Source organism: Leucoraja erinacea, chromosome 30 (assembly GCF_028641065.1).
Source record: "Leucoraja erinacea ecotype New England chromosome 30, Leri_hhj_1, whole genome shotgun sequence".
NCBI lineage: Eukaryota > Metazoa > Chordata > Chondrichthyes > Rajiformes > Rajidae > Leucoraja > Leucoraja erinaceus.
In genome coordinates, this window is record NC_073406.1 from 28157639 (window position 1) to 28175981 (window position 18343).

Sequence of the window (18343 nt, forward strand, 5' to 3'; positions counted from 1 at the left end):
GAGATGTTTAGTAGACTGAGGAGCAGACTTAAGAAGGAAGTCCGCAGGATAAAAACGGGACATGTACGAACAAGGAGAATGCAAAAGTACATTAAGGGAACGAGTAATTAGAGAGAGGATATGGCCCCTAAAAAAAGAAAGAGGTTATCCATGTGAGGAGCCGCTGGAGATAAGCATGGGCTTCAATGTATAATTCTCCTGTTTTTACTGTGGAGAAAGGCATGAAGACAAGGGAACATGAGACAGTTAATGGAGATGTCTTGGGGACAGCCCCTATTACGGTCACGTAGGTGCTGGATATCCTAAGACGTATCAAAGGTAGATACATCTCACGGGCCTGGTCAGATATATCCCAAGGTATTGTGGGAAGCTGGATAAAATCATGGAGTCCTGACGGAGATATATGAATCATCATTAGACACAGGTGAGGTGCCAGATGCCTGGATGGTTGGCTAATGTTGTGCCTATTTGAGTTGGGCTGGAAGGAAAAACTTGGGAACTAAAGACCCGTGTGCCTAACATCTGTGATATGTAAGTAACTAGAGAGCAGGCACGTGCCGTCAGGGTATGCAAAGTAGGCACTGCCTGCCCTGACTAAAATTATAAAATGATCATTATTAAATATAAATAGTAAAGGCACGGGAGAATTATGCTTACCTAAGAGATTGATCTCATAGACGCCGTGCCGTCGATGCTGCTTCAAGGCTTCACGACAAGGGGAGCTGAAGCAGCTGGAATTCTGCCTTTGCAACGTGGACTGCTTACTGTGTATGTGCAGCGCAAGTTTCTTGGCGGGTTTTTCAAACATGGATTGTCATTATATTGTCATTATCTTAAGAGTATCTTAAGAAACAAAGAGAGAAGAATGGAGTTTGTGTACAAATAGTGTGGTAAGTAGATTTCTTTGAGCTATATGTTTTTAAATACTGTATTTGCCGGTAATGAAGACGCTATTTTTTACTCAAAAATAAGGCACGAAAATCTACCTGCATTTTGGAGGCCGAAGGTTAGGTTGTTAGCCAAGAAAGATAGACTTGGCTATCTCTCAGTACAGCACCATCAAGAACAATGTTGCTGCACTGAGGGATAACCAGGTCTATCCCTCATTGTTAGCAGCTGATGGGAAGCAGCTGATGGGTGGGAAGCGGCTGTAAAAGGACAGCGCCGCTGGGGGGAGGAGAGTTCCTCTCACAGTGTGTGGGGAGTCTGGCCAGGGGTAAAGTTGCGGGAGGGGGGTGGAGGGTGAAAGCAGGTGGAGAGATGGTGGGAAAAACGGGAACACACCGGGACAAGTTGAATCCCAATTGGTCCCTTGAACTAGCATTGTCATTCAATAAGATCACAACTGATTCAACTTGTCCCGGTGTGCTCCCCTTTTTTCCCACCATCTCTCCACCTGCCATCACCCTCCACCCCCCACCCATTCAGTAATTCAGAATGAAGGAGATTTGGAAGCCTTGGGCAAATTGAATTGTTACTTTCTTTATTTTTGTTTTTTATTTTTACGGAGAGGAGAACAGTCTGCACATGCACGGTTTAAGATTTTTTTTTAAAGCCGGCTGACTGCCTACCCTGAGTAATTACTCACGGCACATGCCTGCTAGAGACAATGATATGCATTTTGGTAGACAGCGTTCATCATGTATAGGTTGCATGGATTTGTATGTGGAAGATGGTGTTTCACAAATTTGATTGTGTTTTTTGAAAATAAATTACCCAGAAGGTTGATGGGGGTAAGGTCATAGACATTGTTTATATGGACCAGTAAAAATTGATACGTTTCTGCATGGTGGGCTGCTATGGAAGGATAGATCACATGGGATCGAGGGAGAGCTAGTGGCCTGGATACAGAATTGGCATAATTGAAAGAAGTAGAGGATCGTTGTGGGAGGTTGATTTTCCAACTGGAGGCCTGTGAATAGTGGGTCTCAAGGATCGGTGCTGGGCCCATTGCTGTTTGTGGTTTGTATCAACAATTTGGATGAGAATATGCAAGGCATGATTGGTAAATTTGGAGATTTCATTTAAGTAGGTGATATCATACATAATGAAGATGGTTATCAAATATTACAGCAGTATCTTGATCAGCTGGGCAAGTGGGCTATTGGAGTTCAATGCAGATAAGTGCATGGTGTTGCACTTTGGGAAGTCAAACCAAGGCAGGACAGTCACAGTGAATGGTAGGACTCTAGGTCCCTGAAAGTGGTGTGATAAGGAGATAGGGTGGTAAAGAAGGGTTTTGATACATTGGCCTTCATCAGTTGGTGTATTGTGTAGAAAAAGATACAAAGTGCTGGAGTAACCCAGGCAGCATCTCTGGAGAGCACGGTTAGTTGATGTTTGTGTGGAAAGGGAGGGTGGGGCTGTTAGGGGTTTGTCTAAAATTGGAGAATTCAGTGTTCATACCATTGGTTTGTAAGATAACCCAACTGGATTTGAGGTGTTGTTCCACCAGTTTGTGTATGACCTCATCTTGGCAATGGAGGAGACCCAGAACAGAAAGGTCAGTTTGGCAATGGGGATGGGAAGATGAGTTAAAATGCTCAGCAGCTGTTAGATCCAGAAGGTTTTGGTGGACAGAGCGCAAGTGTTCAGCAAAATGGTCGCCTAGTCCACACTTGGTCTCGCTGATGTACAGAAGGCCACATTGGGAACACCAGAGGGATATTGACTAAGTGCAGGCCATTGGGACTAATTTGGTAAATGTAAATGGGACTAGCTTAGATGGAGTAATTTGGTTGGCTTGGACGAGTTGTGCCAAAGCGCCCATTTCCATATGGGCTTGGGCAAAGTGGTTTAAATACCAAGTTGTGATGCATCTGGATGAGATGCTTTCTGTGGTGCATCTGTAGATTATAACAAACATAGATCGGGTAGATGGTCAGAATCTTTGTTCCCATTGCAGATGGGAAGTAAAAGGGAAGGGAATTCAGGGAAGAGAATGGTGATGTTTTTAAATATATCCACATTACAACAGAGGAAGTACTGCCATTCATAAAGTGCAGAAAGATTTTTGAAACACTGGGGTCTGATCAAAGATGTTCTAGGACATTGTGGGAAGCTAGGGAAAGATTGCTGGGGACCTGGCAGAATTTCCTTTTTTTCAGCAACAAAACTAGCCCTTTGGTGCAACTTGTCCATGCTGACCTCCACTAGTGCCACCTGCCCATGTTGGCCCATATCCCTCTAAACCTTTCCTATCCATATACCTGTCCAAATGCCTTTTAAATGTTGTTATTGTACCTGTCTCTACTACATCCTCTGGCAGCTCTTTCCATATACCCACCACCCTCATGTGAAAATGTTGCCCCTCAGTTCTTATTACATTTTTCCTCTCTCACCTTAAACCTAGGTGTAGGTTATAGATACCTGTACTACACCAGATTTGTAGACAGATTACGGAAGGATGCAAGAACCACAGGGTTGTTGTAGTGGGTGACTTTAACATCCTCAATATGACTGGGACATGCTCAGTGCAAGAGGATTCAATGGGGCAGAATTTTATAGGTATTTCAAAGGTTTCCTTAAACAGTATGTGAATAGTCCGACTTGAGGCGGGACCATATTGGACCTTTAATTGGGAAATAATCCTGGCTAGGTGATTGGTGTTACGGTGGAAGACCGTTTTGGAGATAGTGATCACAACTCCATAAATTTTTAGATTGTTTTGAATAGGGACAGGGCTGGATGTCATTAGGCAGGAGCTAGGGAGGATAGATTGGGAGCAGTGTTATTGGGCATGTCCACATATTAAAGGCCAGTTGATCCAAGTGCAGTGTCACCATGTTCCAGTAAGGAGGAGGGATAAGGATGGCAAGGTAATGGAACTGTGGATGACCAAGGAGGTTGTAAACTTGGTCAGGAAGAAAACAAAACGTACATCAGATTTAAGAAGGGGTATCAGACTTATGAGGAATATAAAGCCATTAGCAAAGAACTCAAGCAGGTGATTAGGGCCGGATGAGGCCATGAAATGTCATTGGCGAGACGGATTAAGGGAAATCCCAAGGCTTTTTATGCATATATAAAATAAGAGGGTGAGCAGGGAGAAGGAGGCAATCTATGCTTGGAGTCAGAGGATATAGGTGAGGTGCTAAATAAGTATTTTGCATCCGTAATTTACTGAGGAGAAGGACTTGGACGACAGCAAGATCAGTGTGGAGAATACAAATATGCTAGGGCAGTTTGAGTTTGAGAAGAAGATGGTGCTGAGGCTCTTGAAGAACATTAAGGTGGATGTCCCCAGGGTTTGAGGGATCTATCCCAGGTTATTGAGTGAGGCAAGAGAGAAGATTGCTGAGGCCTTGACAAGAATATTGTTTCCTCTCAATCCACAGGCGAAGTCCCGGGTGACTGGAAAGTGGCCCGTGTTGTTCCTCTTTTTAAGAAAGCAAGTAGAGGGAATCCAGGGAACTATAATCCAATGAGCCTCACGTTAGCGGTAGGGAAATTATTGGAAATAATTATTTTAAGATAGGATTTATTCACATTTGGAAGAGAATGGGCTAATTAGGCATAGCTAGCACAGCTGTGTATGTGGTATGTCATATCATACTGACAATTGAGTTATTTGAGAAGATGCCGAAGGAGATTGATGAAGGTAAGGCGGTGGTAGTTGTACACATGGATTTTAGTAACGTTTTTGATGAAGTCCTTCATGGTAGGCTGATCCAGAAGATTAAAATGCATGGGTTCGTATGGATTCAGGTTGCGGTGGAAAGAAGATATTCTGGCTGGAGGTCAGAGACTAGTGGAGTTACGCAGGGTTCTGTGCTGGGACCTCTGTCGTTTGTGATATATATAAATGACTTGGACATAAATGATGAGTACGTTTTGCTGATGGCACCAAAATTGAAGGAGTTGCAGATAGTGAGGAAGGCTGGGAGAAGATACAGCGGGATATAGATCATCTGCAGAAATGGATGGAGAAATGGCAGATTTAATCCGAGCAAGAGTGGGGTGTTGTATATTAGTTGGTTGAATGTAAGGGGAATGTATATAATTATTGGCAAGACCCTTGGCAAGCATTGATATGCAGAGGGATCCTGGAGTCCTGGTTCATAGCTTACTGAAGATAGTCATATGGCTTACTGTTTAAGAAAGAACTGCAGAAGCTGGAAAAATCTAAGGTAGACAAAAATGCTGGAGAAACTCAACAGGGTGAGGCAGCATTTATGGAACGAAGGAATAGGTGACGTTTCGGGTCGAGACCCTTCTTCAGACTGGTGTGGGAGTTGGGGGGTGGGGGGGGAGAGAGACGGGAAAAAGAAAGGAAAAGGCGGAGACAATGGGCTGGGGAGGGAAAGGAGGGAGAAAGCAAGGATTACCTGAAATTGGAGAAGTCAATGTTCATACCGCTGGGGTGTAAACTACCCAAGCGAAATATGAGGTGCTGCTTCTCCAATTTGCGGTGGGACTCACTCTGGCCATGGAGGAGGCCCGGGACAGAAAGGTTGAATACCGAATGGGAGGGGGAGTTGAAATGCTGAGCCACCAGGAGATCGGATTAGTTAATGCGAACTGTGCGGAGGTGTTGGGCGAAGCGATCACCAAGACTTTTTTTTTTTTTTTAATTTTATTTTTATTAGCAGTACAGTAAATCACATTAATACATCGCATATATCTTATTACATTATGTTGTACCACTTCATTTTTTGAGCTTTAAAAAAGATAGAAATAAAAGAAGTAAGGAAAGTAAGCAAGAATCGTGAAGGTGCAGGAAAGTGTTGGGAGAGGAGAACCCCTTAGGGAAGGAATTAGAGAAGGAAGTAAAGAAAAGAAATAAGACCCTAGAAAGAAAAGAAAAAAAAAGAAGAAAGGAAAATCAATCGCTCTATTGTAACACAAAACTCCGCAAAAAAGGATATACCAACCGTGTTTTTATTAAAAATTTATTTTTTAATTTTTTCTAAACTCCTACCGCTCGTCCATCGAGAGCCTGCTGACATACTGCATTACAGCATGGTATGGCAGCTGCACCATGGCAGACAGGGAGAGGCTTCAGAGGGTAACCAGGACAACGCAGAGGATCATTGGCTGCCCTCTCCCCTCCCTGATGGACATCTACACCTCCCGCTGCCTTAGCAGGGCAAAGAAGATCATCAAAGACAGCTCCCATCCTGCGTTTGGACTGTTCGACCTGCTGCCCTCTGGAAGGCACTATAGGTGCATCAAATCCAGGACAAACAGACTCAGGAATAGTTGCTTTCCGAGAATTATATCTACTATAAATTCAAATTCACACATGCATTGACTACACCGCGCAACACGGACTTCCATCTGTATATATGTATGTAGCGCCGCAGAATTTGTGCACCTATTCCCCCCCCCCCCCCCCATCTCCCTTCTGTTTTTTTTTTTTCTGTTTCTTGTTTTTTGTGCTAAATTGTATGTATGCACTGAGTACGAGCAGCTTTCAGTTTCACTGTACATGTATAGTGACAATAAATGGCATATCTATCTATATCTATCTATTTTATACCCCCCATTACCAGGTCCTGGTAGCCTTTATGTTTTAACTTATTATTGCACCTTATGCTTGTAATAGTTCCATAAATGCAGACCACGTCTTTTGGAAGTGATCTGCTTTGCCTGCTAGGAGGAGTCTCATCTCTTCCAAGTGTAGTGTTTCGAACATGTTTGAAATCCACATTTTTGTTGTTGGTATTGGAGCATTTTTCCAAAATTTAAGTATAAGCTTTTTTCCCATTATTAGCCCATAATTAAGTAAGTTCTTTTGAAACATATTTAATTCTGGGTTACCTTCCGATATTCCAAAAATGATCCATTCTACTTTGGGTAGTAGTTTTGTTTTAAATAATTTTGTAAAGATTTCAAATATTTCGTTCCAGAATTTTTGAATTTTTATACAGAAAACAAAAGAGTGCGCTATGTTAGCTTCTTGTGACTGACATTTATCACAAATGGGTGAGACATTGGGGAAAAGTTTATTTATTTTAGTTTTTGAATAATATAGTCTATGTAATGTTTTATATTGGATTAGAGTATGTAGTACGTTGATCGAGCATTTATGCACATATAATAAGTGTTTATCCCAGCTCTCTTTTGAATTTTTTATAGCTAATTCTTGTTCCCAGTCTCTTCTAATATTATCTGTTGTAGGTATTTCTATATTCAATATAATATTATATAAGTATGATATTAGATTTGCTGATTCAGCCTTTATCTTCATGGCTTCATCTAATAAGTCTGGGGGCATATTATAATAGTCTTTTGTATATTTTTTCAGATAATCACGGATTTGAAGATATTTAAAATATTGATTATTTTTCAAGTTATATTTCAGTTGTAATTGTTGAAATGGTAATAATTTCCCTAATTCATACAGGTCTCCGAGCGTTTTGATTCCCATTCTTTCCCATTGTGTAAATGATTTATTTATAATTGAGGGTTTAAACGAAGGATTATTGGCTATTGGCATTAGCAGAGATAGATTTCTTAATTTTAAGTTCTGTTTTATTTGTTTCCAAGTTCTAATAGTATAATGTATCATTGGATTTTTATTATACTGTTTGTTATTCAAATTCGTTGGTGAGAGGAGAGTCGCTCCTGTATTACCAGGAGCGCAGTCCTCTCTCTCCATTATAATCCAGTCCACCTGCTGGGCAGAGTTGTCCAGCAGGTGAATCATATTTTTAATATTTACCGCCCAATTATAGTACATAAAGTTAGGGAGCGCTAGACCACCCACCTCTTTTGGTTTACTGAGGTACGCTTGGTCTCACCAGTGTAGATAATAGACAATAGGTGCAGGAGTAGGCCATTTGGCCGTTCGAGCCAGCACCGCCATTCAATGTGATCATGGCTGATCATCCCCAATCAGTACCCTGTTCCTGCCTTCTCCCCATATCCCCTGACTCCGCTATTTTTAAGAGCCGTATCTAGCTCTCTCTTGAAAGCATCCAGAGAACCTGCCTCCACCGCCCTCTGAGGCAGAGAATTCCACCGACTCACCATTCTCTGTGAGAAAAAGTGTTTCCTCGTCTCCGTTCTAAATGGCTTACTCCTTATTCTTAAACTGTGGCTCCTGGTTCTGGACTCCCCCAACATCGGGAACATGTTTCCTGCCTCTAGCGTGTCCAAGCCCTTAACAATCTTATATGTTTCAATGATATACCCTCTCATCCTTCTAAACTCCACAGAGTGTACAAGCCCAGCTGCTCCATTCTCTCAGCATATGACAGTCCCGCCATCCCGGGAATTAACCTTGTAAATTGAGGGAGCTGCACTCCCTCAATAGCAAGAATATCCTTCCTCAAATTAGGTGACCAAAACTGCACACAATACTCCTAGTGTGGTCTCAATAGGGTTCTGTACAACTGCAGGAGGACCTATTTGCTCCTATGTTTGATTCCTCTTGTTATAAAGGCCAACATGCCATTCGCTTTCTTCACTGCCTGCTGTACCTGCATGCTTACTTTCATAGACTGATGTACAAGGACCCCCAGATCCCGTTCTACTTCCCCTTTTCCCAACTTGACACCATTTAGATAGTAATCTGCCTTCCTGTTTTTGCTACCAAAGTGGATAACCTCACATTTATCCGCATTAAACTGCATCTGCCATGCATCTGCCCACTCCCCCAACCTGTCCAAGTCACCCTGCATTCTCATGGCACCCTCCTCACAGTTCACACTGCCACCCAGCTTTGTGTCATCTGCAAATTTGCTAATGTTACTTTGAATCCCTTCATCCAAATCATTGATGTATATTGTAAATAGCTGCGGTCCCAGCACCGAGCCTTGCGGTACCCCACTAGTCACTGCCTGCCATTCTGAAAGGGACCCATTAATCCCTACTTTTTGTTCCCTGTCTGCCAACCACTTCTCCTACCATGTCAGCAGTACTCCCAATACCAAGTGACCTAATTTTGCCCACTAATCTCCTATGTGGGACCCCATCAAATGTTTTCTGAAAGTCCAGGTACACTGCATCCACTGGCTCTCCCTTGGCCATTTTCCTAGGTACATCTTCAAAACATTCCAGAAGATTAGTCAAGCATGATTTCCCCTTCGTAAATCCATGTGACTCGGACCGATCCTGTTACTGCTATCCGAATGTTCGGCCATCTCATCTTTTATAATTGACTCCAGCATCTTCCCCACCACTGATGTCAGGCTAACTGGTGTATAATTCCCTGTTTTTCTTAAAAAGTGGGATAAAATTAGCTACCCTATGTGGGACCGTATCAAATGCTTTCTGAAAGTCTATCTTATTTATTTTGTACTGCCTCCCTGAACTGTCTGTACACACCCTTGTTCTTTCTCCTTGTGTTAATATGACATAGCATTTATAGTAAGATTAAACGAGAACTTACCAGTTTGAAGTTTGATCTTGATTTTATGAGGAGCTACAATGAGCGATTAAATGAAGAAGGCCGTCATCCCACTTGGCGCATCAAACTTCAAAGCAGCGGTGTGGAATCACAGAAACAAGTAGTTGACCATGAACATAGTAAGATTTTGAGAACTGGAAGTACAATATGACCTTGATAATATGAGGGTGGGTGCGGTGGGGACGTAATCCCTCATCGTACCTTCTCATAAAATCAAGATCAAACTTCAAACTGGTAAGTTCTCTTTTAATCTTACTATTTTACTTCGGAGTCACGTGAGTGACTACATGAAGATTTCAAAGCTCTGTGATTTCACGCCAGAACCAAATCCATGCATAACACACTGCATGAAGTGACCATGGATGAGTGAAAAAAGATTCATGCATTCAGACATGACTTGGTTTATTATGCTGATGCTTGTGCCGGCACCTCCCTAGCTGACGACCTGAACTCCTTCTACGCTCGTTTCGAGAGGGGAAACACCACTCCAGGTCTGCCGACTATCGACAATACCGACAGCGGGCTGGCTACCGAAGCTGAAGGGAGGAATGTGCACACATTCTCGCTGTCCGAGCACGACGTGAGGAGGGCACTGACACGGGTGAACACAAGAAAAGCTGCAGGCCCCGATGGCATCTCGGGGCGAGTACTCAAGTCCTGTGCTACGCAGCTAGCTCCAGTGCTCACTACATTATTCAACCTCTCCCTGGACAAGTCCGTGGTCCCTGCCTGCTTCAAAAAATCCATCATTGTACCGGTACCAAAAAATGCCTCCCCAGCCTGTCTGAATGACTACCGTCCAGTGGCCCTTACCTCGGTAGTCATGAAATGCTTTGAGAGGCTGGTGAAGAATCACATCTGCGCCTTCCTCCCTCGGAACATGGACCCGTTGCAGTTTGCATACCGTCCGAACAGGTCCACGGACGATGCGGTCTCCCAGGTCTTGCACACCGCTCTCTCCCATCTGGACAGCCAGAAGGGGGGCTACGTGAGGATGCTGTTCATAGACTACAGTTCAGCCTTCAACACGATAGTCCCCACCAGACTGGCCGGGAAGCTACTGGAATTGGGGCTCAACACCTCCCTGTGTGCCTGGGTCCTGGACTTTCTCACCGCCAGGCCCCAGGTAGTCAAGATGGGAGGGAATACATCAAAGTCCCTCACCCTGAGCACAGGATCGCCCCAGGGTTGCGTCCTCAGCCCCCTATTGTACTCCCTGTACACACATGACTGTGTGGCTAGTTCAGCTCCAATTCAATAATTAAGTTTGCTGATGACACTGTGGTGGTGGGCCTGATCTCAGACAATGATGAGAGGGCCTACCGGGAGGAGGTGGCTGATCTAGCACTCTGGTGCCAGGAGAACAGCCTCCTCTTGAACATCAAAAAAACGAAGGAGCTGATCATGGACTTTAGGAGGGCACATCATCCGAGGACGTACACTCCATTGAGTATAAATGGGGATCCTGTGGATAGGGTGAACTGTTTTAAATATCTGGGAGTCCACATCTCTGAGGATATGACATGGTCATCACACGCCTCAGCACTGGTGAGTAAGGCAAGGCAGCGCCTTTACCACCTCAGGCAATTGAGGAAATTCAGAGTGTCTCCGAGGATCCTCCAGTGCTTCTACGCAGCGGCGGTGGAAAGCATCTTGTCCGGGAACATTACCATCTGGTTCGGGAATTGCTCTGCCAAGGACAAGAAGGCTCTGCAGAGAGTAGTGCGTTCGGCCGAACGCACTATGGGAACTTCACTCACCCCCCTGCAGGAACTATACAACAGGAGGTGCAACTCCAGAGCAAACAAAATCATGAGAGACCTCTTCCACCCCTGCAACGGACTGTTCCAGCCGCTACGGTCAGGCAAACGCCTCCGTTGCCACGCAGTGAGAACGGAGAGGTTGAGAAGGAGTTTCTTCCCAGAGGCAATTCGGACTGTAAACGCCTTTCTCACCAGGGACTAACTGTACAGAACGTTTTTCCTTCTATTATTTATTATGCAAAATAATATGTGTGTTATGATTGTGTTTATAATTTGTTTGGTTGTTTTGTTGTTCCGCGAGCATTGCCACTTTCATTTCACTGCACATCTCGTATGTGTATGTGACAAATAAACTTGACTTGACTTGACTTGCTTGATCATCCAATGAAAATAATAGCGACCCCTCTCATCCAGAGGAAACTATTTAACAGAGTCAAAAATGGAGTTGGCAAACACCCCTGATTTGGCAACGGTTGTATTAAAAGTTGGTAAAGTATGTTCGTTTGACCATCCTGCAGCTGCTAGGATGTGGTCCAAAGCAAACGTACATAATCCTATGAGCTGATGTGGTAGCAGCCCCGGTGGAGTGCATGTTAAAATATTAGTATTGACTCCTGCATTCGCCAAACTCTCATTTTACCACCTGAAGATGGTAAAACTAAACTTCTTATGAAATTTATATATATATATTTCTTCCACAAAACATTGTTTTGTTTGGATCTAAGTGATCTAGACGTATTGTTGTGAATGTGTGACCACACATTCCCGAAGGTCCATCCGGTATGCCATGAAACTGTATGTACCTCACGCCTGGTTAGCTCTGGTTTATTAAATCAAAACATAATATATTATGTTATTAACATATGTAACCACCCTGTCCAGTCGTAATTTATGTCGTGACTGGACCCGTTGCACTGAGGCCAGTGCCATGAGGATTATTACCTTTTGAGAGCCGGCTTGAGATAAGGAAGAAGCTGGAGCCCCCTGCTGAAGTAATGTTAATGTTACGTCATGTCCCATACTCCCATGTTACTAGGCCTGGGAGAACTTGTGTTAAGATATCCTATATAATTCTGGATATCAGAGGGTGAGGCCCGGCAGAGTAGGTTCCACTTGCTGCAGCAAATATGATGAGAAGCACTATTGCACCGTTTAATGGCACTGTAACTGAGTATTGTCAAAGACTCATATGAAATGAACTCTAGGACATCAGTTATTCGTGCTGTATAGCATGTAACATGTGTATTCAGCTAAAACCGTTTCCCATCTGCTGAAGTGGAGATGTCCTGCCTCTTTTTGGTGGTATCCTGCATTCTGCAGTGAGCACTCCACGGATTTGTCTGACTATCCGCGGCGCAGGAAATCGTCTCGGAGTCTTCAAGTCAATGACTTGATGTATCATGCAGATGCTGATCTCCCGAGTCACAGGCTGTACCAGCAAGTTTTATGCTTTGAATAACCATATAGGTTCTATATAATTCCCTATATTAGCGGGAATCATGGCTGCGTATGTCAGTCAGGCAGATTGAGGCCTGAAGTGGTGTCTTGCTGGATAAATTGCAAAACCCCACTGATGAGGCAGAATGGAGAAAACACACATGCAATAATTCCTCCACCAAGTGGCGACAATGTATCTTTTGCCACTGTATGCCACATGTTTTGCAGCTGGTAAATAAGCCTGTATGTAAATATATCGATATTCGATGTTCCATCGAGCCAAAATGACATTAAATACATTGTAGTGCAACATCCATCCTGTGTTTCACAGATTTCACCTGAGATAGTAGTTTCAAAATAAGATTAGGTAAATATCACATAATATTTAAACTTCATAGCACCCATGTGACTAACATATACCACCCCCATAGTGTATCAACTTGTAGTTGAGCATGCAGAATGTGCACATTCTTACAATAACCTTTAACGTATAGAATGCACCGAGTTATAGGTAGTTGATACCAATTACTGAAAATTGGTAACTTATGCAATCCGCATCCGCCTCCGTAACTGGAGATGGCATACCATACTTCTCATCTTTGAGCACTAGCATCAATTTGTAATACCAAGTATACCCGACCAAAAATACTGGAGCAATGCTGAATACTGCCACCATCGTGATTTTGGTAGCTTCAGCTGAGAATAGCATAGGTTTATTTGTAATGACCTATATGGTACTAGAGAGGTTAATTCTTTGCATGTTTTAACTTCAGATAATGCAAAGCCCAATATGTACCACTGATACACAGCTGCTATATTGTCAACTACATCTTGATGAATAGAAAGCTGCTTAATAACCAACTAGGTTGTTACAGGCTTCTGTTAATTGCATCTCTTGCTCCAGGGCGGAATCCCTTGTTAGTTGATTGTTAAATGTTAATCCCAATAATCAGTAGTTGTGATTGGTATCAACTTAAATTTAACTGGATGGGTGGGACCGTGATTCTTCAAATATAGTTTGGGCCTATAACAGTTAATTTTTAGCAAAACCCAGCGCTTAACATCATTCCAGATAAATAATAACTAATGTTCTTGAGCTCTGAGCAGCCCAAGCTCCGTTTGGAAATTTGGTAAATAAACCTGGGGACTGTAGTTAGACTATTTTGCAACGCTTTAACTGTTATTATAGCCCCATCCAGGTAAATTTCAAATATCTCTGGCGATTCCAGTGAATGGGAAGTGCATAGCATGCATCTTTGAGATTGATGCTTGCCATATAGCTCCTATAAAAAAGTTGTTAGACAGTAACAAAATTTACTATTCTGAAAGTCTGTACTGCACATGAGTTAAACCTGGATGAAGTGACATCCTCCATCTGTCACCTGTCCTGGAAGGCAATCCTGCCCATAATACTGGGCCTGCCTCGAAGACAACTCTGGTCCCAATTCCAAGTCTGCTTGGAACCTATGTATGTTGTGCAGTAAAAGTAATCACATGTTATTATCTGTTTTTTAAAACCAGATCTGAAACTCATGTTGTTTTTCATTGTCATTTTGAACAAAAACACAAGAGTAAAAATTACCAACATGTAACTGGTCCACTATCCCTTGTTTCGGTAAACCCAGACCCACCTACCTCCATGGCTACCGGTGGTCTTGTGGTAAGCCCAAAGGCCCCTGATGCGGGTTCCTTTTCTCTCCTTGATTGGGAGTAGGACTGGTAGGGAGTGTGGATTCCATGTTTCTCCTGACCTTGGTCTGAAAAAACTCATCATACTGAGCCTGCCTTGAAGACAATTCTGGCCATAACTCTGAATCTGCCTTGAAAAATGGCTTTGGTCATATTCCCTTGCCCAGCATTCAAGCTAGTTTCAGTGAACCGTTTACCCCCTATGGAGGTGTGGGTGTGTTGTTGCTTACTGATGAAGCTTTGCTCGTCGTTGGTACCTTGATCAGTCCGACAGCTTTAGCTTCCTTATTCTGGTCTTACCTGAAGAGAGGATTCGGCGGCTGGTATCATTACCTGGATTTCGCCCTCCAATGTCACCGTGATAGCGCTGTTCCTTTGCCAGCACTTGTAGCGTGAGAACTCTGGCCCCTTCTGGGTATTCTGCCAATGGCTGGAGACCAACTCTTCCGGTAGCAAACCCTTTGTTTGCGAGTCTCTTGAGGCCCATTTGTATGTTCATATTCTAAATTCGAGATCAGTTACCTACTGACCACTCGCACTCCCCTCCACAGAGAGTGAATTCGTAGGCCGCCCTGAAACAGGTGCTGCCGCAGGTCCCCGAGGATACCTGCGTTGACATGGCCCCTCCAGCGGACCTATGTCGGGTTTTTTTGCTTTGGGTCAGACTGAAACTGACCCTGGATGCTCCTCTCCTTGGAGCAGACTACATTTGTGCAGCCCTGAAACAGGTGCCGCTGCCTGCGGGTTCTCCATAATACCCGGGCTGATAACTCCTTCCTTTGGAGTATATCACTGTGGAGCACCTCTCCATCAGGTGCTCCATGTGGGTTTGAACGTTTAAACACGTTACCCATGAAGGAAGGAATCCTCTCCATCCAGAATCCTCGTGGCCGACTTGTTTGCGGGCTTTCTCCTTGTGCTCCCTTCCTCAGAGAGAGAGAGAGAATATAATGGCTAACCCTCCAATTGGGTTTGCCTAGGTACTCCTAGCCCGTTATGTTTAAATGAATGGGCCTCTTCCCTATGCTCCCCTTCGCAGAGTGGAGATATATTTTTATAACTAACCTTGATTTGCTTTGATGTCGGCACCAGTCCGGCGCTGCTGGCTCCACTGCCTCCACTGCCAGCGATTCGAGAGGCGAATTTCGACCGCCACCCGCTACTCGCACTACCGCGATCTCCGTAGCGGGTCCCGCGGTCCATATCCGGGTATCCCTGAGGTCATGACCGGGATTCCCTATCTGTGACTGGGGTTCCCGCGGTCCATTGTTTTCCCCGCGGCCCGTCCCGACTTCGCCCCCAATTCAGCAGGCAAACTCTGTAAATGAGTTTCCTGCAACACAAAAAACAATTCCAGAGGTAACTTACCTTGTTGATTAAAACTTACCGCTGGACAGCGCGAATGCTGCCGCCAGTCGGCTCGTTTGCGCAAAGCGTGTCAACGTAATGATGCGCCAAGTGGGATGACAGCCTTCTTCACGTAGTCACTCACGTGACTCCGAGGTAAAATCATGTGCTGTTTTTACAGCACAATTTTAGCTAACGTCTTAATCATGTGGTAGCTTGAGTATAAGAAAATAAGGAACATAATGATTTGTTATAGGTAGATACATGTTCCCAGCATCTGCAGTTCCTTCTTAAACATATCAATGATTTGGTATTAACTGTAAGTATTTAAAAGGAAGAGTGTAGCAAAAATAAACTTTGATCTATTATTGAATGGAATGGAATACTTTATTGCCATATGTGACAAGGCACAGTGAAATTCTTTGCTTGCATACCCAAGGAATACCAATAGCAGCAACTCAAGTAGTGGAAATAATGGGAATAATTAAGAAATTGAGACATTGAACAGATATTTTGTATCTCATGATATCTCTGTGAAGCATGATAGAGCACCACGCTTCCTGAGAAAACTCATCAACTATTACTCTGATTCCCACCACCGAGCCAAGTTTAGATCGAATTTGCCACTCCGTTTTGCATCAGCTTTCACTTGTGTGAACATGTGAAAAGCTTTGCTGAAACAGTACCACAATTTAAAAAAAGGTATTTGATAAAGCTATGATTGGAAAGGATAGAGGTTTGTTTAAGTCAGGGGTCGGCAAACTACAAGGTAACCCGGCAAGATCCGGCCCGTAACCCAAAATCATCCGGCACACAGGTGTTTTTTTTTTTCAATAAGTTTTTGCGACCTGTGAACTGCAGCAGGTCCCGGGGCAGGCAGGCGACCTGGGGGCCACAGCCAGTCCCGGGGCAGGCAGGCGACCTGGGGGCCACAGCCAGTCCTGGGGATGCGAGGGATCTGGCATCTAAAAACATGTGAAAACTAATGCGAGAAACAACACCAAGTGTCACAGTAGTTAGCATGTATTATTTGTATGTATTATTACTAATTTATGTATTATTAGTATGTATTATTACATTACTAATTTAGTTAGTATGTATTATTATTACCTCCATTTATTATCTATGCGGGCAGTGGGCCGGTGCTATAAACCTGCACAGGAAGGTCTATAGCACCCGCCCCCATGAGTCTCGGGCAGATGGGGCTCGTCAGCCTGGGAAGGCAGTCCATCTAGGAGAGGGAAAACTCTGATTTAAAACCTCCACTGCCTTGTGGCCATATCCAGTCATGGAAAAGGCTCCTGGAGTAAACCTTAAGAAAATCCCTCTGGGAGCTCCTGTGACGGCCCTGCTGTTCCTTTGGATCGATCAGAAACATAGAGACAGGGGACATGCTGCATGGGCAACAGCCTGTCCTCCATATGACATCGCCCAGGCTGGGATCCGACCGCACATCACCTGCAAACTAGGATGCATCACCCATGGTCAGTCATGACCGAGGGGGGCCTACTACTATTAACTATGGTGATAGATGTGGCCCGCCATCCGCTCACAGACATATGGGTCCTGGCCCCTATGCAGAACAAGGTTGCTGACCCCTGGTTTAAGTGATAGGAGGTAATGAATGGATATAAATGGATTATTTTCTTACCTTATAACGACACAGAAGGAAGCCATTCACACCTCTATTTTAGAGGAATATGGGCCAAACACCGGGAGGTGGGACAATCGTCGATGGGGCATATATGATTGGCATATTGGTGGGCAAGTTGGGCTGAAGGGCTGTATGACTATGAAGCTGCACAAATTGTAAAGAATATCCGTTGCACAGGATAAAGTTAAACTCTGAACGCAAGCATTTTAGCTGTTTAAATGTTATAATTGAAAGCTTATCATAGAGCATTTATAACTTTGAAGTGAATTTGCAATACACTCTTGTAAATCACCTGTGACCTCACAGTACAATAGATGTTTTTTAAATTGTTCACAGGACCCTAAAGAGCGGCTTGGGTGTCAATCGCAAACTGGATTTGCTGACATTCAGACTCATACCTTTTTCCGCAGCATAGACTGGGATTTGGTAAGTAATAAAACATCAGCTGGTTGCCAGTAATTTCCTATTCTTGATCCTTGCAGGTGCCAAACCTTGCTTTTTGGAAATTATGACTTAGCCTCTTTTGTCACAAATTCTGGAGCAACTCAGCAGGTCAGGTAACACTTCTGGGGTACATAGATAGGTGACATTTCCTTCAAACTAATTATGGTGGGGCGGGGAGAAAGCTGGAAGAGACGTGGTGGCAGAATAAACACTGGCAGATACGGGTGAGGATTTGATTGAAAGATGGTTGGATAAAAGCCAGAGATGAAAAGATAAAAGGCTTTGAGACCAGTTGTTTGGTGGTAAGTTACCTAATGTTGGAGAATTCAGCGTTCCTCCAGTTTGCATGTGGCCTCAATCTGGCAATGGAGGAGGTCCAGGACAGAAAGGTCAGTATGGGAGTTAAAATCGTTAGCAACCTGGAGATCCAGTGAGCCTTGGTGGACCAAGCATAAATGGCCAGGCTTGCCGAGCTTTGTCACATTCTCCCCTCTCGTCCAGTTTTGTTTCACCCCCTACTACAATCAGTCTGAAGAAAGATTCTGACCTGGAAGGTTGCCTATCTATGCTCTTCATACATACTTCATGACCCGCTGAGTTGCTCCAGCTCTTTGTGTCTTTTTTTGTGAATTAGCATCTGCAGTTCTTGGTAAT

At 43.9% G+C, this 18343-nt stretch overlaps 1 protein-coding gene across 4 annotated transcripts in view; it reads left to right on the forward strand.

Annotated features, from left to right (window-relative positions):
• Positions 1 to 18343, forward strand: part of LOC129711774 (protein kinase C zeta type) — a 458626-nt gene that overhangs the window by 411255 nt on the left and 29028 nt on the right. For 3 of the 4 annotated variants that reach the window (XM_055659714.1, XM_055659713.1, XM_055659718.1), the window contains one exon: positions 17582 to 17671. The exons of the other annotated variant lie outside the window; for it this stretch is intronic. In XM_055659714.1, coding sequence (XP_055515689.1) covers positions 17582 to 17671 — 90 coding nt within the window. The remainder of the gene's footprint in view (positions 1 to 17581; positions 17672 to 18343) is intronic. 4 annotated transcript variants of the gene reach the window in all.